At 40.5% G+C, this 22,971-nt stretch overlaps 1 protein-coding gene across 4 annotated transcripts in view; it reads left to right on the plus strand.

The window, feature by feature from the left end:
* The first annotated feature begins 2,339 nt into the window (after positions 1-2,339).
* Positions 2,340-22,971, plus strand: part of srebf1 (sterol regulatory element binding transcription factor 1) — a 92,334-nt gene continuing 71,702 nt past the window's right edge. The window contains exons 1-14 of one of the 4 annotated variants that reach the window (XM_057861522.1): positions 2,340-2,736; positions 7,900-8,463; positions 12,866-13,035; positions 13,132-13,269; positions 13,344-13,562; positions 13,655-13,769; positions 13,921-14,078; positions 15,757-15,967; positions 16,027-16,211; positions 16,285-16,546; positions 17,649-17,815; positions 19,104-19,272; positions 19,338-19,446; positions 19,549-19,658. In XM_057861522.1, the coding sequence (XP_057717505.1) occupies positions 2,631-2,736; positions 7,900-8,463; positions 12,866-13,035; positions 13,132-13,269; positions 13,344-13,562; positions 13,655-13,769; positions 13,921-14,078; positions 15,757-15,967; positions 16,027-16,211; positions 16,285-16,546; positions 17,649-17,815; positions 19,104-19,272; positions 19,338-19,446; positions 19,549-19,658 (2,683 nt within the window). In that variant the 5' untranslated portion in view covers positions 2,340-2,630. The remainder of the gene's footprint in view (positions 2,737-7,899; positions 8,464-12,865; positions 13,036-13,131; positions 13,270-13,343; positions 13,563-13,654; positions 13,770-13,920; positions 14,079-15,756; positions 15,968-16,026; positions 16,212-16,284; positions 16,547-17,648; positions 17,816-19,103; positions 19,273-19,337; positions 19,447-19,548; positions 19,659-22,971) is intronic. The other 3 variants (XM_057861521.1, XM_057861524.1, XM_057861523.1) reach the window with 3 other exon arrangements.

Here is a 22,971-nt window from a genome sequence, read left to right on the forward strand (position 1 = left end):
GCGGCAGAGAGTTGGGGGGGGGGCGCGAAACATTTACGTCTTCCTTGGGGGGGCGTAACAGAAAATAATTGAGAAGCACTGAGTTAAAGAGATGGGAAAAAGAGCCGACCTGATCCAGAGTTAGCTTTTATATCGACACCTTTTTCTTGTGTGCATTGCCTTATGACACTGACATTCCCCTGTTTCAACAATCTATCATTTACCATCATATGCCCTGTCTTTCTTATATATTATATCCTCTGGTTGTCTTAGTTCTCTGACTGTTCTTGGGGGCAATTTATATTGCTATTTTTGTGTAGCGATCGCAAATGCTACTCATTGACAGCCAACGAACACGTTCACATTTTTTCATTAATAACAAATCCTAATCCTATAATTTATTTACACTTCACCCTTACTAAAGTTGTTTTACAACAGAAACAGTAACATTAGCAGTTAGATACCATTTTAATTTTTTTCCAGGTCATTCATTGTCAGACAGACGCAGCATGGCAAAACGCTAAGCTAAAAAATAAGTGAAAATATCAAAATGGCTTACCGCCTCATCCTTTGTAGGACCATGGCCCCAAATCAAATGTTTAATGCATATGAAATGTGAATGGCTTCACCTTGCTGCTTTAAAGTGGTCTTTTGGATGTCCGCGCAAGTTGATCCATTCACATTTTTCTTCCGATTTTTTGGTTTCGGGAAATGTATTTAGAAAACATCCATCATATGTCGTAATGTCTACAGTCGTTTCTACAAGTTCCCTAGCAGCAGTGTTTGATCAGCATGTTCTTTTTTGAAAGCTTACTGAAGAAAACAAGCAGAAATAACATGGGTTATATGCGAGGGCGTCTATAATGATCCACTTCCGCGTTATGATGGCGACGTCACGGTCTGAAAATAGCATTTGTGCGGTATGCTATTAGATAATAAAGCAACTTTTTAAAAAAAATTCAAAACCGATACATCCACGCTAGCAAGTTGATAATTTAGCAAACTCACATTCAAAATTCTTTTAATTTTGACAGCATGTTTTATAAACAATTCAAAATTTGAGACAACGCCATTGGTCTGTTGTATTCCCTCATACCAAGTGCGAGTCGACCTTCCACTGAGCAAACCAGTTCCTCCTAATTACATGACTGCTGTTCAGATCGAGGACTAACAGCTAAAAGAAATTGATTAATCCTGTAAATTGGGAGCAAACCAGTCCAATCCTGGTCTAAAAAGCCTCCTTGCCTAGATTTAATCAGCGTACAACAATATGGCTCATCGTTTATTTCTATTTCCTTTACAGAACCCCTTAGACTTACTCACCGAACCCCTAGGGTTCGATCGAACCCAGGTGTTCTAACCACCGTGTTAGAACAATCAATCAATGATCAATTCTTGGGTGTCGTCTTGTTCACATTATGTAATGAACACATGATATGAACAGCAAGTTAAACTTGATAGTAACTGAATCAGGAAATACTTGTACAACTGGCAAAGTTCCAAAGAGGCATATTTCTTCATGATAACAAGTATAATTTGCTGAAAGGCTTTTAGCCTATGCTTCAGTCATAACAGCAGCAAATTCGTGTTACTATAGGTCGATGACCTATTTCCTTCCGTGCCCTAGTAGAGCAGCACCTTTTGTATACATGGGCACCCAATGGCTTTTATTTTGCCCAGGTTTATTTGTTGAAAAGGTTTGCTTTCTCAGTTCTTTACAATACATCATACAACAATTGTGATCCATCTGGATAGAGGAGGGAGGTGGACTATTTGGTAGTTCCCGAAACAACGATACACGGTTCTAAATGAAAGTTATTTTAAGTGATAAAAACTCATGCAATTAAATGTGATTACATTTTAGCATCAGTTTCTTCCTTGCCGCGGTTTTATTTTATTTTATTAACATGATAGAGAAATAGAGATTGCCGCTGTTTCTCGGTTAAACGGCGATTCACATGATGTAATCTCAGACTCACAGTTGTGACGTCACATCACCCCACTCCGATCCGATGCCTCCCATTGGACAGTTTTACTGGTTCTACACTAATGCGCGTCAAGCAAACTTGATGTTTATTTCCATTTTGCACGCGCTCTGCTGACTGGCTCTGACAAGACAAACCCACGTAGTAGCCGCCCATGCTGTTAATTTTGTTGGAATAATGTGACGTAAATTTAACGATTTAAATGACTTTGAGTAAACGGTGTGGTTTGTATCCCCCTATATAGTTCATAAAGGATATATTGGTGGCATTGTACCCACTCTTTACTCAGTTTTCGCCCACATTGTGTCGCGCAGCAAACAAAATAACACGGTGTCAGATTAAGCAAATGCGGAAGTGAGTCTACGATCCAGGCACTGATTGGGTGGAGTCACTGTCTATCATCACCAAACGAGGCGGGCTAGTTCGGCTAAACACGAAGCGGTCAATGGGCTTCACTGTTAGGTTTGACATGTTTCCTTGAGCAATCATGGGATTAGCACAAACGAGTTAGTTGACAGATCGGCAAAAATATCAAGTTCTCCACCGTTTGTGTAGTGTTAACTGAGGCAAATGTAGCTAAATGTAGATAAAGAGGACTCGCTACCCGGTGTTTTTTCCCAGGATCGTTTTATTTTACACTTGGATTGCCTAAAACACAACATAGAGATGGACAATTTGTCCTTTGACGATCCTTCGTTGGATAATCTGGATCCGACGTTGTCGCTGAATGACCCCAGTGATATTGACACGGCCCTCTTAAACGACATTGATGGTAAGAATTACATTTTTTTGAACCAGCGAACATAATTGCGATTAGTATGAACATAACGGCGAGCCTCTTAAAATAACTTTCTTTGACATGCCTTTCAAACACGCTTTGAAAAAACCGCTTCAAAACACATTAAACGAAGCTTTGTCTCAGCTAGCTAAACTAGCTAGGATAATAGGCAATAGATGCACGCTTTGGAGCGTTCAACATTGATTGAGTCATCTTTAGCGTGATTAAAAATGCATATTTTATTTGTGCAGTATAATACGCCTATATTGAGTGATTTAAAAAATAAGGTTGGAAATGTGGAAAACGAGCAAGGCTAACGTGCTCGTGAGGCGCCCCGCCTCCGGCTAGTGAGGTTACTATCGTTCGTTTCCTCCACCCAGGGTTCACGGAGCCTCATTTGACCGAAATTGCACAGAAGTTCTACAACTGGGGGGAAAAAAGTGTGGAAAAAGATTGGATTTTTTTTTTTTTTTAAATATAGATTTTCATTCCTTCTTAGAACCGCCTTGTTATTTTCTCAGTCGTCCTTAAAAGATAAATTGCATTTTTATTTATATATTGTTCAGATTTAGACTCTTTGTTATTGGATAATATCTTAACTTAGTCAAAACAGGATGTAATTCAGTGGCTCACATGGTAGAAGTTAGTAGTGTTGTATCGGTCGCGAACGATTCGTTCTTTTTGAACGAATTGTTTGGGTGAACGAGACCGAACTAATCACCATCTGCACTGATTCGTTCTATGAAGTTGATGGCGCTTGTTCGCTGCGTGGGAGGGCGTTGAGCAAGCGGCAGCGTCTTCTGACATCGCACACGACCAATCAGACGCCAGCCTCATTGCGTGCAGGGGAGGGAGCGGAAACAGAATCAAGGCGTCTGTCACTCATTCCCACGTGTGGCCAAATAAGCAGCAAGCGTGCAGGCAGGGGGGAAAGACTGAGTTTTGTCACTTCCCGTTCAGTGATTCGGTCCTCCGGTTCCTGACCTAGCTTGCTGCTAACTTGACTTTCCAGTAATGACTATGCGGTGAACGAGTCATAAAATGAAAGGAAATGACTTTGTCACATATTTGTTAACGTGGAGCCTATCAAATGCTGCTCAAACAGACAAAAACACCGCACAAATCTAGCGAGCATGGTTTAGTGTTCTACTTTTCTCAACAGACTCGGGACTGTACCTATGACGATATACTATCAAATTTACAGTAATTTAAAACACGTGTAGCTACGAGGCAAGCAAAAGCTGAGCTGCGGTCGCGTGACGGCAGTGAAGCGGGCAGAGAACTGTCACTATATGGAGGCTTCATGGCAGCGATATTTACCTCATATGTGCACAGAAAAAAAAGAATATTTAGTATGATCACCATAATACTGATTTGCAATGAAACTGTATATACATGTCAATTTTTTCCGAGTGTTTTTTTTTTTTTTCCCGTGTCAGAGGGTGTCGGTTGGTTTGACAAATTATGTCAATCCGTCCATCATGTGCTACTCAAGCGCTCAAAACAAAGCGCACGGACACGGGAGATGTCGCAATATGTCTACATTTTTCTTAACAGACTAATGAGAGTAGAAAGGCGACATCATAAAGAGCAAACAATTATTTCTCGTCAGCATTTGACGATCTGAGATGCGGGGACGACAGGGGAGCTGACCGGATTATTTTATTTATTAATGCCAGTGCAAAAATTCAATACGATCGTCTTAGTAATAAAAAACAAAAATACAACAGAGCGAGAGGTAAATATGATGTGTTGGTCGTTCCATATTTAGGAATTAAACTTTCGATTTATTTTTATTTTCGTGACAGCGAGCATGCCGCGTTGGCTGGTAGAAGCAGCAGCATTGTATATGTGAGCAAGATCATGCTAAAAGTCCGTGCGCCCCCGACCCCAAACCCCCACTTCCCCCTCAAAAGGAAAATGTTTAACCGTGTCCTAAATCGAAATGCAAGCACGAGCCATGACTTTGAGCCCATAGAACTAGGACAGACGACGCGGAAGTTCTCCCTCGCTTTTGGAGCAGCGGGAGGGAGACGAGGCTGTCTGTGAAAGCAGAATGATATCGCCTGTCACTCATTTCTGAAACTACGACGAGTGGTCAATGTGCAAGAGAGGGAGGGACCAAGCAATGTCACTTCCCGTTCAGTTATACTGCGAAGCGGTCTTTGGTGATTCGTTCGGCAACGTCACTTCCCGTTCACTAACCGAACGATTCATTTGGGCGGGGAGGGAGATGAGGGGGGCGAACGATTCGTTGAACGATTCGTTTGAACGAATCTTTTTACTGAACGAACCGGAATGGATTCGTTTACTCAAGTGAACGAGAGATCCCGTCACTAGAAGTTAGCTGGTGTTTCCCCACCGACATGTGACCGATAGTAACCTCTCATAATGCCCTTTCCTGTCTTGGCCGAGACGCGCTCTGATTGGCCAGGACCGATCAGCTCATCCAAAACACTAGTGGAATTTTAAGAAGCACAAGGCTACGCAAGCCGGTTTGCTACATGTAAATAAATGGCTACAATGATCAGTATTATCATCAATTATCATTATTAAAAAATAGACATAGACACATTATTTGCAAGTTAGTTTCCATTATATATTCTCATGGTGTGACTCCTCATGATGTAAAACACATATATAGCAAATTTACTTTTTAAATAAATTTCTTATTGTTCATTCTCCATTTTGAATGTAGAGCTTTTTTGCTTTTTTTTTTTTTTTTTAACTTTATTTACACAAAAACAACTACAAATAATGGGCGAACAATTCACATACAATCAACAGATTTACAACAGCAACAAAATAATCATAAATAATATGGTCGGGGTCATTTTTAACACAAGCCGTACTGTTTGCAAAGTCTTTTGGTCCTTATAGCTTTGGGGTTCAAAGAGGAACTTAAATCGTCCAAATGTAAAGAAAACATTTTCCCAAAAACATGAAAATTTGGACTTTGATTAGCATATTTTACACAGTGAATGTGAAATTTTGCCAATATTAAAATAAGATTTACAACATATCTTTTATCCATTTCTGGTTCTTTAACATTGAATAGGCCAAACAAAATATGTCTAAAAACAATTTTCAATGATGGCACAACTTTGGAATTAATATAATTGTTCAGGTCGACCCAAAAGATGAGGGATTAAGTACATTCCGAAAACAAATGGGAAATAGTTTCCTCTGCATTTGCACAAAAAACATAATGTCTCAATACTAATTTAAAATTTAACCATTGTCGTCTTTACAGGATAACACCTGTGAAATAATTTGAGTGTGATTTCTTTTACTTTATTTCTTAATATTTTCTAGGCAAAAGCCAAGTATGTTTCCATTCAATATTTTCGTATAAATTATTCCAATAAGAAATTGCTGCAGGTTTGGAAACTATCTCCTTTTGAATAAGTCCTCTCAAACAATGGTTGGAGGCTTCAGAGCTTAATAGTGCACTTTTAAGACCAATAAACAGAGACTTTGGATCAAAGATTGGCACATTTTGAATTGAATGCAATCAAAATCAAGTTTTGATTGATTGTTTTTGGGGGGCTTTGGCTAAAACCAAAACTTGGAAATACCGCATAAATCTCTTTTAGTTATCAAAAACAGGAACTGAAACATCTTATAGTTAACGAATTTAACAAAATAAAGGAGGGAGAAAAAAAATAAAAAATGTTAAATGCAAACATGGCTGAACTTGACATCTGTCACAAGGACAGACAATCATTTGGTTTTTCTGTAAGCCCTAGAATAGACAGCAAACTCTGATTGTTGATAATAATTGTACCAAATCTGTAAAGACATGAAACTGGTCAATTGGTCACTGAGTGCTCTGGACAAGATCTTCTCTACAATGCGAACAGAACCTGGACAACACCCATGTCCGGGCAAAACTTTCAAGTCTGGATTTATGGAGGATAGCTGGGTAAAATGGCGGCCGCTGTGTCAGGCCACACTCGAAGTTGAGAACGTCGAGGACATCTACCTGTTCATTACGCTCATGGCTGTGATTCTTCTGCAAGGGCTCAGAGCCCACTGGGGAGGCCCAAAGGAAATCAATGGAATTGGCCACTATGGCCATGAGCACTATCACTGGAGTGCAGGCCAGCCTCAACAAGGCCTGTGATGACATATCACAGGTGAAGAACGACCTAGCTGCATCCAACATTGCCACAACCAGAATGGTAATGAAAATTAACACTGAGCTGCGCAACCTGGAGATGAGTGTTCGTCGGAACGCGGCAAGGAATGAGGACCGCGACAGGGAATGAATCAACTAAAGGAGGTGGCGGCCTCGGGCTGCCATCTGCCCTCAGCTATCCTCTATCTACTGGAACGAATCAATAAAATGAACCAACCCACACTGAACTATGAACTAATCTACTGGATCGAATCAACAAAACGAACAAATCGCCGTGATCGACAATGACTATTGGGAAGATGAACATTTACACAATCAAGGGGAGGGGGAAAAAAATGTAATCACCACACAATCTGAAATTTCAAAATTGTTTTTCGATAATTTGCATCCTATGGTATACTGGGGACGGGCTCTAATAAGTTTCGGCTTCTCCCGTCAGCCCTTTTCGGGTTTAATTGAATGTAAACACAAATGAATGCTGTACGTTTGGTTTGTTGCCTGTCCACGCAATGAAAAGGAAATAAATTCTATTTCTATTTATTTATTTATCAAGCACAGTAGTGCTACAGCACACTACAGGCTGAAAGCTATATTGAAGAACATGCCTGCTTTCTACTTGCTGACTGGTAAGTTGTAACCTACAGCAAAAAAAAACGTCCAGCCCTGATACAAAAACATAAAATATCAGGCTCCGAGGATTCATAGATACTCGGCCATGCTACGTAGCTACCATGTTTTAAGACAACTGATATGCAAAGGACAGGACTTCAGAGTTAGTGTCCACAATAAGAACAACTACTTTAGCGGTGATTAGACAGGCCTTCAGCCTGTAATAATAACAATATTGAATCAATATTAGACAGTATGCATTTGACAAAATTGTGGTGAAAAATGAACCATGCTTAATATACAGTATAACAGAGGGCAAGTCAAATTTCTCTTGTTGTAATAAACATAATTTGAGATGTATTTTATCCAGTCGTTATTTCAATTTTGATTATTTTTCTGATTTTCAGTTATGCTTAAGCTCCTCCACCAGGAAGGGGAACTTGGAGGAATTTTTGATAACCCCCCATACACAGGACCCTCCACCAATGTGGAACTTTCTTGTCCGCCCCAGGCTGTCACATCGTCCGCTTCCCTCTCCACCTCAACTTCACCTCCATCCGTTTCTTCTTCTTCCTCCATTCTAAGCAGCAGCCCCCACCTGGATGCACTCCTGGGCCCTCCTATCACCCGTAGTTCCTCCACCCCAGACAAGGCCTTCCAGCCAAGCACCTTTCAGCAGTCTCCCCTCGCCCAGGTGTCTGTCTCCCCTCCACGTCAGCAGCCAACCTCCCCACAGCAAACTCAAGACCATAGACTGACCAAAGTAGAACTGTCCCAACCGGTTGCGGGCCAGTCTGCTTCCGCCCTAGGGGCTTCACCTCACGGCTCACCGCGCCCAAACCCCGGAATTAGCACATCCCCAAAACTATTCTCCTCCCTGTCACCGCCCCAAACACCACCCCAAGCTCCCAACCAGCAGCAGACGCAACTTCAGAACCAGACTCTCAACATAAGCCAGAACAGCTTCATAGGTACGTTCTGTAATGATTTTTCATGACTCTTAATCTGATTTCAGCTATAGTCTCATATGTTCTAAATCAGTAATTCTTAAAGAATACTTGACTCTCTGAGTACTACTATCAGGGCTGACATAAAGCTACCATTGACTGCGCTAGACATCCAATTATTTGATCATTGCCAGCCCTTCCCAGTGAAAATGCTTGAAATAAGTTTTTTTTAAACCATGTTGAGCATTAGCTCTGAGGGAAAAAATGTAGGCTTCTTGAGGGGCACATGTTATACTTTTTTAACCCAAGTTAAAATGCTTTTTTGATCATCTACAGTTGCTATGTGCAACTAGGTATGTTCGCAAAACCTCAATGATTTAAAATAGACGGAATCATTATTTGCCCAAGTGCAATTTATTATATCGTTTGAGAGAGAAAAAACTCGCCTACACCTATCCTATCCTCTTTAAACTGATAAGACAAGAAAGGTCAACTTGAATGCTGCAGTAATTTCCTTACAATTAGATAACAGTTGACCTAGTGGTCTACTCTACAATCTATTAACCATTAACATACTGTATTCATTAGGCCTGCACAATATATTGTTTGAACATCACCATTGCAATGTGCACATGCGCAATAGTCACATCGCAGGACGTGCAATTGCTTTTAGTGTTTTTTAACATGTAAACTTTTGTTTTATTTCATAAAAAGAGCAAGTGTGCAGATCTCAGATCCCTTTTATATACAGCAAGCCTGGATTAAAAGGCATTGTATAAATGAAGGATGTCCGCAATCAGGTGATCGTAAAACGAGCCGATCGCATCATTTTTCAGAGTTCAATTCAATTTAGTGCTGCAACTATTAATCGATTAACTCAAGTATTCGATTAGGAAAAAAATATTCGAATTAAATTTTGTTGCTTCGAGTATTCGTTTAATTAAAGTGGCGTTGTAATGGTTTATTTTAAAAGCGTTTGCATTTAGTTTTATTGATTAGGGTGGATACACTGCCCTCTGGGCTGCCTCTTCTCATATGGCTGAATCCAACTGCTACCTGTTAAGACCAACGTAAGCTAGGTTTTTGTTTGAGCTAATGTTTTTCAATGCATTCATAATTTAGTTTACAGGTATATTTAGCCGTTTTTGTGGGAATATGTGTCTGAACCATTTGTTCAGAGTATTGTAAAAAAAAAAAAAAAAAAAAAAAAAAAAAAAAGCATTTTATAGCATTTAAGCTAGCGGACCTTTTCTATGTAAATTAGCCAGTTGTCCTTTGTTGTATATAGATCCTCATTTAAAAACAAATGTTTATACCATTTGATGCTCAACTAAGGTATTTTAATTTTTCATGTTCCTTATTCGATTACTCGATTATTCGAACTAAATAATCCCTCGATTAATCGACTACTAAAATATTCGATAGCTGCAGCCCCAATTCGATTCAATTTTATTTGTATAGACCTATATCACAACAAGGTTGCCTCAGAGGGCTTTGCAGAGTCAATATGATACACATTCAGATCCAGTCAATGAATTAGAGGAGTTCATGTCATGGGCATCCCCAATCCTTAGACCCTCCATGGCGGCAAGGGGAAAACTCCAAAAACCCAGTGGGAAAAGAGTAACTTTGGGGAGAACCACAGTCAGGAGAGATCCACTCCCAGGACGAACAGGCTATAGGTGCACCAGGACTGATGATGGGTATTAGCAGAAGGAGTTCCAGTTTGTAGAGATGCAATGGGGTGAGGGAACATGAGGGGGTCCATCTAGCCAGATGAGACGGGGGGGTGGGTGGGTGGGGGGGAGGACGTCCATCCAGCCGGGGGTCAGGATAGTCAGGCGCCTGCGGCTGAAAAAAAAAACCTCCCCGGGGACACCGGGTGACTAGTGATGAAGAGACTAGCCAACTAGACATTAGAATTAGATAAGAAAAATAAAGATAACTGTGGTAGGCAGAGTAAAAAACGGGATAGGACTCAGTGGCTGTACTTCCCCCAGCATTATAGCTTCTAGTGCAGCTTAGACTGAACTGTGAGTCCAGTCTGTTTTCAACTAGCCTGACCATAAGCTTTGTCAAATAGGACCGTTTTTAGTCTAATCTTAAATGTACAGACTGTGTCGGCCTCTTTAATATTAGCTGGAAGCTTTTTCCATAAGACAGGAGTTTGGTAACTAAAGGCTCTAGCTGCTACTGTACTTTTAGAGACCCTGGGAACTACCAGTAGACCTGCATTCTGAGAACAAAGTGTTCTCTTGGGGCGGTATGGAACCAGAGCATCTGCGAGATAAGATGGCCCCAAACCATTAATGGTCTTAAATGTAAGAAGGAGGATTTTAAATTTAATTCTAAACTCGACTGGAAACCAGTGAAGGGCTTGGAGTACAGGGGTGATGTGCTCTCTTCTATTAGTTCCTGTTAAAAGTCTTGCTCCTGCGTTCTGGACTAGCTGAAGACCTTTTAGGGAACTTTTAGGACAAGCTGCGAGTGAGGAGTTACAGTAATCCAATCTAGATGTAACAAACGTGTGAATGAATTTTTCTGCATCGCAAAGGATTGAAATCGGGTAAAAAGGATCGGGTTTTTATTAAAAAAAAATTTTTGCTACATGCTCGTACAGCGCCACAGCCTGCGTGGGTTTTCTCCGGGTTTCTCCACATCCCAAAAAAACATGCATGGCATGCTGATTCAACATTCCAATTTGTCAGTATGTGTGAGTGTGTGTGAATGGTTGTGTGTCTATATTAGTATGTGCCCTGCGACTGGTTGACAACCTGTTCAGGGTGTACCCCGCCTTCTGCCCGGAGTTAGCTGTGATAAGCTCCAGCGCCTCTACGACCCTCATGAGGATAAGCGTTTCAGAAGATGAATTAATGAAGGAATTATATGAATGATACAGAGAGTGATTAAAAGTATGGCATTAAAGGTGATGTAATGAAAAATGTTGGTGGGCTTACATTTTGTGCTGGTGCACCTTGAGAAATTGCAACCGATGCAAAAAGTAAGTGTGGAGCACAATCCCAAACAGAGCGATTCAAGATAGCTGATGAAAATTCTTTTAGTAGTTTTAGCATTGCAATATAATATTGCAACGCCTCCAAAAAATCGCAATGATAGTTTTTCCCAATATCATTCAGGCCTAGTATTCGTCCACTTCTGTGAAGTTGGCCCCCCATCAAACACAAATTGATAGAAATATTATGTCATTTGTTTGTGCTAAGTATGCGCTGGGAAAAAAAATCGTTTGTTCTGTTAATCATTTTTGAGGTATTAACAATTTTTTTCGGTCAATCTGAGGTCAACCAACTCCTCATTTTGATTAAAAATGGTGTCAATCATTTGTGCTACATTTGTGCTGGTTTGTCCGCCCCCGAAACCCAGGCCGGGCGCAACCGCGCGACCCTCCCGCCTAGCCCCGCTCCACCGAAGGCACCACGTTTACTCCGAGAGCGGAGGAGCGATACTCGGGACAAAGTAAAATTAAGTTAACGTAGTGCTACGAAATAAAATTAACGTTAGTGTACCTTGCTAACGTAACGTAAATATTACTATTGTCGATGCATGGCTAGCGTTTCTTTCATATAGGCTTTATTTAATCAGTAAAAACACAGCCCTGTAGAGTGATGAGGGTGTAAAATAAAAATATAATAAAGCTAACTGTCAATTTTAGCTCAGTAGTCACTGAATGATAAAACACCCAAGTAGCACTGGTGCCTAATGTCCTCCAATACAGCAGGTATCATACATTTATTTTGAACACTGCAAAAACTCAAAATCCTATAAGGCATTACAATTTAGACTTAAATTTAAAACTTAACTACAACTTAAAAATACCTTGACACAAATGGAAACTCAATTGAAACACGTGGCAAAAACACCTAACTCTTAAGTGATGTGTGTTATCAAGCGTAATGACATGTTTAGGTAAGAAATAAGATTTTTTTTTCATATAAAATCTTAAGTTTTTTGAGTGAAAGCAGTGAATTTGTTGTTTCTTGTCACATCTGAGATACAATTGTTGGCTGCTTTCAACAATGTACATCTAAAATAAAGACATTGATTGTCTAAAAATGGTTCAATATTAGGTGAAATGTCTTGTTATCTCATGTATATTTATGATTGCTCTTTAACTAAAAAAAAAAAAGCTTTATCCGATTACGCGATTAATCGATAGGATTTTCTATAGAATACTCGATTACTTAAAATATTCGATAGCTGCAGCCCTAATCTCAACATCTATAAAATGGTAGCAGCACGAACGAAAAATTTTCAGCACAAATGAGCACAAACTTAGCACAAACGAATGACATAATTTTCCGATAAATTTGCATCTGATGGGAGGCCAACGTCACGGAGGTTATTCATCCCTCAATGGAGAAATTGAACTTGCCCAAGAAACTAACTACTACACTTTCCACATTTTCAGCCGGAAGCCCCAGCAGCGTGAGCCAACCGGTCGCCACCGTATCCTCTTCGCCACCGAAGTTTCAACCAATGGCCATTCAGACCCCGCTCCAAGGGTTGACCACAACTTCTCCTCTGCTAACCGCTTCTGGAAGCCCACCTACTCAGACGCTCGCATCTCACGTGCAGCAAGTACCTATAAGTGCACAAAAGTCCAATGCGCTTCATATAATTATGAAGTGTTTTTGCGAGTAGACAGAGGGAAGAATGAATGACACTTTTTCTCAGGTGTTCCTGCAGCCCCAGTTTATCAAAGCTGAGCCTTTGCTGTTGACTACTCTTAAAAATGACCCCTGCATAGTCACCACCGTGCCCCCATCCACATCCCTGGCTACTACCACGCCAGTTCAGAGCACTTCACTACAGGTAAACGCATTCACCAACAATGAAATAATCTGATTCAAGATTAAGTAAATAAGGTACTTTCTTTATATAACAAGGCTTTTGTAGGCGGTGGCACCTTCCTGGCGACGGTGCCTGTTGTGGTGGATGCTGAGAAGCTGCCAATCAACCGCATCGTCAACAATGGTAAAACAAGCGGCTTCCCGGCCAAAGGGGAGAAGCGTACGGCTCACAACGCCATCGAGAAGCGCTACCGCTCATCCATCAACGACAAAATCATCGAGCTCAAAGACTTGGTGGCGGGTACCGAAGCTAAGGTGGCTTATCTTTACTCTCTTCTTGTCCAATTCCAAGTTTCCGATTTTAATTGCTGATAGTGTATGGTATTGTTTGTTCTCGTGTGCTGTAGCTCAATAAATCAGCCGTGTTGAGAAAAGCCATCGACGTGATCCGTTTCCTGCAGCAATCCAATCAGAAGCTCAAACAGGAGAACATGGCGCTGAAAATGGCAGCCCAGAAAAACAGTACGCAGCGTTCTAGCCCTTTGCCTTCACTTGATTATTTTCTTATTTCTCAGTAATTTCGAGCAATTGATCTTTTCATGACAAACTTCAAGTGAAAAGGCTTACCGCATTTACCCCCTTGCGGTTGAGTGACCTTCGAACCTTTCTGCAGAATCTCTCAAAGATCTGGTTGCCATGGAGGTGGACAGACCAGCTGACGTCAAGACAGAGCTGCCCACCCCGCCGGCGTCGGACGTGGGCTCACCCTCTTCTTACTCCCACTGCGGTAGCGACTCTGAACCTGACAGCCCGATGGGAGAGGACACCAAGGTATGGCGTAGGGATTTAGCTATCGAATATTTTAGTAATCGAGTATTCTACCAAGAGTTACATTGATGAATTGAGTAATCAGGTAAAGCATTTTTTTTTTTTTTTTTTTTTTAGGTAAAGAGCAATTATACATGAGAAAACAAGACATTTCACCTAATTAGACAATTGATGTATTTATTTTAGATGTACATTGTTGAAAACAACAATTGCATCTCAGATGTGACTAGAAAAAAAATCACTGCTTTCACTCAAAAAACTTAAAGGGTATTATAATACTAAGGAGCTGTGAGACATTAATAGAACTGTTATGTGGCAAGATAATAAATATTAATAAAGTTAACAAAAAATAAATCGCATTCATGAGCAATTATCGAAAATTACGAACATTTCCGAAAGTATTCCGGAAACAGCCGAATGGGGCGGAGACGTCATAACAAGGAAATGAAAGGTCGAGGCAGGTGCAATCGTTGTTTATCGACGAGAGAGTTGCGTTCGTGTTATATAAAAAAAAAAATCACTAAAATGGTTCAAACCTGTCATGCTATATGGTCTACAAATAGCCATTTGTCGCAATGTAGTACCCATGAGTTCCCGAACGCGAGAAAAAGCTGGACTATGCAGACAATGAGTAAAGTTCGTCCGTGCTAAGAGGGCTAATTTTGCATACCCAGCCTCCGGCACGGTTTTGTGTGGTGCGCATTTTACACCTGAAAGCTATTCGAACTATGGACAAATGAAATCAGGTTTTGCTAAGAAATTGCTGATGAAAGCAGCCACCATACACACGCAGCCACCTAAATGTCCCGAGATATCAAGAAAGAGGACGACTGGCTCTGATGAGACCACCCCAGGCTAACCAAAAGAGCAGAGCAGCCAAGCTCGAAATGGCCAGAGTGAGTACTCTTTTATAATAAAAAACATATCACGCATTGTATATAGTACTGGACACATGTATAAATTATCGCTCGTAAAATATATAGAACAAATCCTCTAATCCCATTCATATTTGTGTCGGTTGGCAGAGCGAAAACCTATGAGAACACAATAAATGATAATTATTCTATACACTCTCCAAAAAATGTATATTCCCAAAAAATCAGTTGCTGGACGTTTTCTTCTGCTATTTTATGTTACTGTCAGTGCTCCTGAGCAAAGGTGAAGGTGTGTGTGCACACAATCATAACTGGGGAAAATGAAAAAAATCCTCCTGTCCATTGCGTCTTTATTAAGAATGAAAGGACTTTTTTAAAACTTTGTTTATATCACATGTGAATGAAAAGTTGAACTTCTCTCTGATTTCCTATGTGTTTATTGCAGATTCTTTAAAACTTCTAGTTAGGGTGTTTCAGAAACACCGATGTAACTTTTTTCTGGCATACACTTTTAATCAGAAGTTAATGAACAATGTAGAAAATACTGCTGGGTTTTAATATTTAAGTGCATCTTATAATCTTGCGCTTCAAGTCCAAATTTAATGCATTTAAAGTAGCCTTGTGACACTTATGGAAGGCATAAATCTGGTGCCAAATGGAATGTTTTAATCTAAAATGTACTCCAGTCTTCTATCTATAAATCAGTCAACTCTCCATCTCACCTGCAAAATAAAAAACGCATTGTAACTTTTGCACTTTTTTGAAGGTTCTTTAAGTTGACTCGCTTATTGTCTTTTTTGCACCAGCCAAATGTGGGCATGTTGGACCCGTCAGCGACAGTCGGCGGTGGCATGCTCGACCGCTCTCGCATGGCGCTTTGTGCCTTCACCTTCCTCTTCTTGTCCCTCAACCCTTTGGCCAACCTGCTGTGCTCGTCCGGCGGCGGAACGGCTAGCGGCGTGTCTGGCGCAGCACATCACGCGGGCAGCAGGAATGTTCTGGGTTTGGACATAGCAGGTATGAAATTCTGTTGGAGGGGGTGCTATTCCAGTTATTTACCTCCAGGTTTTTTGTAGCTGATTCATGGGGCTGGATGGGCTGGATGCTACCGACAATCCTAGTGTGGCTTTTGAACGGCATTTTGGTGTCTGGAGTTCTGATCCGACTTCTGGTCTATGGCGAGCCTGTAACCAGACCTCATTCTGGATCTTCCGTCTTATTCTGGAGGCACCGCAAGCAGGCAGACTTGGATCTGGCAAGAGTATGTTCTGGTTGATCCTCTAACCTATTAGCTCTTATTGGAATATGATCATTCATTTTCTTTTTATTCACAGGGAGATTTTGCCCAAGCCAGTCAGAACCTTTGGACTTGTCTGAAAGCTCTGGGGCGTCCCTTACCCACCTCCCAGCTTGACTTGGCTTGCGCCTCGCTTTGGTCGCTCCTCAGATTCTGCCTTCAGCGACTTTGGGTGGGCCGCTGGCTGGCCGCCAGGGCAGGTGGCTTGCGATCAGACCGCCCCTTGCAGGAGGACGCTTGCAAGAGCAGTCGAGATGCTGCCCTGGTTTACCACCGCTTGCACCAATTACACATGACAGGTTAGTAGTTGATTAATATCCACTTTTGAATTGTTGGTTTCAAAATGTAGTGGAACAGTTAAATGACCTAATTTTCTGGAAATGAGTGCTTCTTGGTGTTGTAAGGTAATGTCAGCGCATAAAGGTATTTTTTCTACTTTTTTTAACTCATTGCACTGAATAGGGGTGTCTATTGCCTCATATCTGTTGATACGATTCGTATCAAGATTTATAGGTCACGATTTGATTCGAACCCGATCAATCCTGATACTAGACTTGAAAATGATTATTTTGATATTTGTATGTCACTTCAGAAAAAACAAATCAAAATGGACAGTACACTTATATCAATTTATTCCTGAAACCTCATCTAGCACTCCAGTAAAAATGTTTGTTTTTTGTATGAACATCATATGGCTTTCATTATAACATTTTCTCTTTTTTAGTGCAAACCTGCTTAAATGCAAGACTCTAAATGCTCCATACCTCCATTTTTGCAGTAAAAGCCAAAATGAGCCCAAATTTCAGATGCGTAATCCGAGCAAAACGACCAGAAGTACCCCATCCACCATTGCTGAGGTGTGCCGCCCGCAGCACACAGTCAACAGCAGCTAATGTTACTGTTTGCATTGACTGACGCTGGGCTGTTATAGGTGTGTAAACATCCCAGTAATGGCGGCCACCCACTAGACGGCGACGTACTCACATCTCTACTCGGATTAGTCTAATGTTGTTACTTCAGCAGACTGCGAGGCAATGCTGCTGGAGCTGCTTACTAGTGGACTGGATTAGAAGTGCAGCCACTGAATAGTTTATTTCCACCAAAAACACACGTGGAAGCATCGAGACAGGCAAATTTTGAATCGATACAAGAATTGCGTGACGTACTATTGCGAAATAATATATCTCAGAATCGATTTTTTTTTTAAGCACTGAAACTGATCGCTCACTGCTAACCCTGCTTCGAATACATTGCCTTGTCTAGCCATATTTAAAACCCGAGTGAGTGTTTTTGCCAGCACTTGTGATGTGACGCACTCCAATCTGATTTACGGTTACGGTTTTTCATCTTGAAGTAACTTATTGCAATATTGATTCTCCTGTCTGCTAACTTGACGTGCAGGCAAGTTGAACGGTAGCCACCTGTCAGCCGTGCACATGGCTCTGAGTGCAGTCAACCTGGCAGAATGCGCTGGCTCCTGTCTTCCTGTCGCTTCGCTGGCGGAGGTCTATGTATCTGCGGCGCTCCGAGTCAAAGCCAGCCTGCCAAGGATCCTGCACTTCACCTCCGTGAGTGCCCTTTCGTCAGCATTCATTCGTTTAGCTAGCGCTAATGTCAGCAAATATTTTTTGCCTAGTTGCTGGTTACATTTTGTTTACCGTCAGAGCTTTGAAAGCAGTGTGGGAGGTATTTCTGAGTGTATTGTACCATATGAAAGATTGATTGGTTATGACTTTTTGGCCAAATATGTTGGAAACTGAACGAATGAATTTCTTAAGAAGATAAAAAAGACTGACGTACAGAGTGAGGTATAACCAGTGTTGTTAATCTTACTTTAAAAAAGTAATTAATTATAGTTACAAATTACTTCTCCCAAAAAGTAATTGCGTTAGTAACTCAGTCACCTGAATGTAAGAGTAATTAGTTACTTGGCAAAGTAACTGGTGATCATTTTCAAAGGCAAAGGGTGGTCACACCAAATATTGATTTGATTTAGACTTCTCTTCTGTTAATTCACTGCATTTTGTAAATTGATGAAAATAAACTATTAACACTTCCATTTTTGAAAGCGTTCTTAGTTTACAGCATTTTTTCACACCTGCCTAAAACTTTTGCACAGTACTGTATATGTGATATCTACCATGCCTACCATATGTACCATATCATGTGGGCGTAGTTTGTTGGCTATCGGCTACAGTCAGGTATTATTGGAGCCACCTAGCATCGCGTTTGCTCGGCGTCACAACTTTTTTGCGTCTTCCCCACTCCTGCTCTGCTGTGTCGTCTCTGTGAGTCCATCTCCCTCAGACTTTTATCGCGTCATTCACCCAATATAGCAACGCATAGTAACGCACGCCTTTTCATCCTCAGTAACGGTAACGGCGTTGCCAAGATGAGAAAAGTAATTAATTAGATTATTCACTACTGAAAAAAATAACGCCGTTAGTAACGCTGTTATATTCTAACGCCGTTATTAACAACACTGGGTATAACCAACTGGTCACCCTGAGGTGCCCTAATTCTTTAGATGAGAAAAGGGTTGACAAAATGAAAAAAAAAAAAAAAAAAGTTGTCAAAATTTGTCAACAAAGCTGTCAAGATTTTTCAGTGCAGTCTGCCTTTAAATCATTGCCGTAGACGTCAAATCCATTTTAAGTGGGATGGCTGGCATTGTTTCAGAGCCATTGACAGTGATAGCCATCCAATCCATGATGAGCAGAATGGCTGGCAGCGATTGTTTCCTTCCAAATAATTAATTCATGCAATAAATCACATCAAAATCAAAGCAACTGTGGTTCATCTATCCCTGCCAATTTCAGCCAATGACAGTTCAGCTTATGTTATCTTCATGTTTAGCGGGTTTTCCTAAGCAGCGCACGTCAGGCGTGCCTGTCATCCAGCGGCAGCGTTCCTCCAGCCATGCAGTGGCTCTGCCACCCTCTGGGTCATCGCTTCTTCGTGGATGGAGACTGGGCCATTCGTAGCATCCCCAAAGAGAGCATCTACAGCCAGGCTGGCAACACTGGTGAGACAACAAATCAATAATACGCCAAAATCCGTCTTCTAAAGGTTTTTTGATGCTCTTTGCAGTGGACCCTTTGGCTCAAGTGACTCAAGCCTTCAGAGAACACCTGCTGGAAAAGGCTCTTTATCGTGTGGCCCAGCCAAAAGGAGAGAAAACCCCCAGTCACAGCGAGGGGTGAGCAGAACATAACGAACTGCTTTTGAATTATGAAAGTCAACACAATGTTAATTTTTTTTTTGTTTGAATTCAATGAATTGTTTGTTCATCTCTTCTCAGGGAGTACGCGGACGCTCTGGAGTATCTACAGTTACTTATTAGCGCGTCTGATGCAGCCGGCGCCACCTCCCAGTCCTTTGCTATTGGCTCCAACATGGCCACCGTGACAGGTAAATGCTTGTCATGTCTCAAATTGAACCCCAAAAGGGTCGAAATTAAATAGGAACAACATTTTTAAATAAGTACAATTTTAATAAGTAATATACATATGGCTCTTAAATTGTGAAATAAGGTAATATTATTATAAAAAAAGATTTTACAAGATAAAAAGTGTTTTTCACAAAGTTTTTTTATTTTTTTATTTCATGATATCTTTTTCCACAATTGCCTTTTTATTTCATGTCATTTTTCAGCACAATGAATTGCGTTCTGTCCATCAAATACATAAGGTGGAGTCAGTTAAGTTATCCGCTGCATCGTGGAGTCTAGATAGCTGCGCTGGCATTTTGTAGCGTCTAGTCGTTAGCATTTGGTAGCGTCGATTACCTGAACTTCCAGAAAGCCTCTTAACAGAAACACTGTGCTGAAATCCTCGCTCAGGCTGAGGTAAAGGCCTTTCGTTACGATTCAACCGATTCGCAACTTCTCTGAGTAACTCTGAAAGTGATGCTACCAAATGCTAGTGCAGCTAGCCAGACTCCACGATCCAGCCAATCCATTAACTGACACCGCTTTATGTATTTGATTGACAGCACGCTTCATTGTGCTGGAAAACGACATTATGAAATAAAAAGGCCATTGTGGAAAAAAGATATTTTGAAAAAAAAAAAAAAACTTCTTGAAAAACGCTTTTTATCTTGTAAAATCTTTTTCATAATAGTATTACCTTATTTTACAATTTAAGGGCCATATTACACAATTTGTCTGGTATTTATCAAAATGGTATTTATTTTAAAATGTTGTTTTTATTTAATTTTGACCCTTTTGATGTTCCATAGCCTAGGCTATTGGTGGGGATTGATGTCCAATCCAATTAAAGCATTTATTTCAAATTTTATATACAGTGGTACCTCAATATACGACGTAAAATTTGACCCATCATTTGTCTCGTAATATGACGACATGCTCGAAACACGTCGATTTATGACACCGTCGCAATTTCGTTGTTTCCCCGCAAGATAGACGGACGCACGGCGGAATTTCTTGTGAGAGAAATCAACATGAGTCTCAAGAAGGTTTGTGCAGGCGGTGGAAAAAGGAAAAAGATGACGCTTACCGTTGAAATTAAGAAGGAAATAATAGAAAATACGAGCGTGGTGTGCATGTGAGTGAACTGGCTCAACAATGAGTTAAGGTGACAATAAAAATGCTTTTTTTTTTTCTCCGATTTGTTATTATTATTATTTTAACGTCTGCAATGAAGTCGCCAGCTTTGTCAGGTTTTTCATTTATTTCAGAACTTGTGCAACACGGCACGACTACTGTCCGCCGTAGCAGACGTCAACAACAACATGAAAAAAAGAAAATAAAAACTTCCCACTCTTCTGCACCTCTCTCACTTTCTTGTCAGTCACACGGTGCGTTCAGGAACAGCATGCAAAACACGACCGCCACATTAGAACCCGACTCTTTACATTATTATTATTACTATTATTATTATGGATCCGATTTGTCTTTATAAGTTATTTGTTTTGCTTTGTGTAATTGTGATTTGTAATTGTACTAGCAGTATTTATTAAGGATTTAGTGTAGGTTTTTCGGCTGTGGAGTGAATCAGTTTAATTATAATGTATTCTTATGGGGAAACTGCTAGACATACAAGCATTTCGACTTACAAAGCAGGTCCTGGAATGAATTAAATTTGTGTGTAGAGGTACCACTATATTATTATTCAAAAGTATATTTAAAAAAAAAAGAATGATCATTTTTATTTTTAACATTTTTACATTTTATGTATCAATTTCTAATATCTTTATAAAAATATCATTTTTTAATTCTTTAAAATTTCTATATCCTATTAAAAAAAAATAATAATAATTCTTGCTGGCATTACACTATTTCTTACACTACATTTGACTAAAGAGGAAGAATGAAAACAGGAACTGTATCAGCTCACTCTATCGCAGAACACCGGCAGTGGCAGCCAATGTGTTAAAGTCGGTTTAAGCTTTACTGTTAGGACAATAATTCTATTCTATTCTCCTAGTCTTTACTCTTTCTCCAGTTATCTGTCTTGACCCGGTCTTCCACTTCCATTTTTACCTCAATATTCCTAATAGAAGCCGGGAGATAACGTTGCTTTTCAAATTATTTAGATTAAGTGGACTGATTTCCATCCTCGCTTTGTACTTACTGATCGCTCATCTGAGGAAAAATAAGGAAAAAAAGGGGGCGTGATGCAAAGGCCGTCCTGCCAAACGGGAGTCATCATCTGAATTGCTTCATTATATCTTCTGACCTGTCAAATCAGTGATCACCTTGAGACTGGGAGGGATCGCAGACTTTTCTTGGCACAGACATTCCGTTTGTGTGTTGGCACCGCGCCTAAATTAAGTACTTTCCACTCTTAACTGATCCATCAAAATGGGCTTTGGTCCCATCCTTTTGTAACTTGTAGGTTTTAGGGCTCTGGCAGATTAATTATGAGGTCTAACACAGACTGCAGATGTCTGTCGCTGCTGTAGTATATATAAAATTCCAACCCAGGTGGTGAGGAAATCCACTGTTAGTCCATGTGGGAAGTTGAGCGTTGGGGGAGCATGTCTCGGGCGGGGTGCCATGATCGTTATTTAGAAGAAATACACAAACAAATAATTTTAGGAAACCCATGTTCGAGAAAATACTATGGAGGACCAAATGGGACAGAATGAAATATCTAAATTAAATTTTAAACATATAGCATGGAGGCACATTTATTGACACTTTTATTTATTTCTCATTTTAATTAATGACATTTTAGTATTTAGTTAAAGAACGTTATTACGTTAATTTTTGGACTAAAAGCTCACTTACTCTAAGCCACCACCCACCAAATTTGACATGAAAACGGCATTTGTTAACTGCTGAAGCCAGGCCAGTCTGCGGTTCGCTAGAGAGCATTTGGATGATCCAGAAGAGGACTGGGAGAATGTGTTATGGTCAGATGAAACCAAAATAGAACTTTTTGGTAGAAACACAGGTTCTCGTGATTGGAGGAGAAAGAATACTGAATTGCATCCGAAGAACACCATACCCACTGTGAAGTATGGGGGTGGAAACATCATGCTTTGGGGCTGTTATTCTGCAAAGGGACCAGGATGACTGATCTGTGTAAAGGAAAGAACGAATGGGGCCATGTATCGAGAGATTTTGAGTGAAAATCTTCCATCAGCAAGGGCATTGAAGATGAGACGTGGCTGGGTCTTTCAGCATGACAATGATCCCAAACACACAGCCAGGGCAACAAAGGATCGGCTTCGTAAGAAGCATTTCAAGGTCCTGGAG

This window comes from Corythoichthys intestinalis, chromosome 16 (assembly GCF_030265065.1).
Source record: "Corythoichthys intestinalis isolate RoL2023-P3 chromosome 16, ASM3026506v1, whole genome shotgun sequence".
Classification (NCBI taxonomy): Eukaryota; Metazoa; Chordata; class Actinopteri; order Syngnathiformes; family Syngnathidae; genus Corythoichthys; species Corythoichthys intestinalis.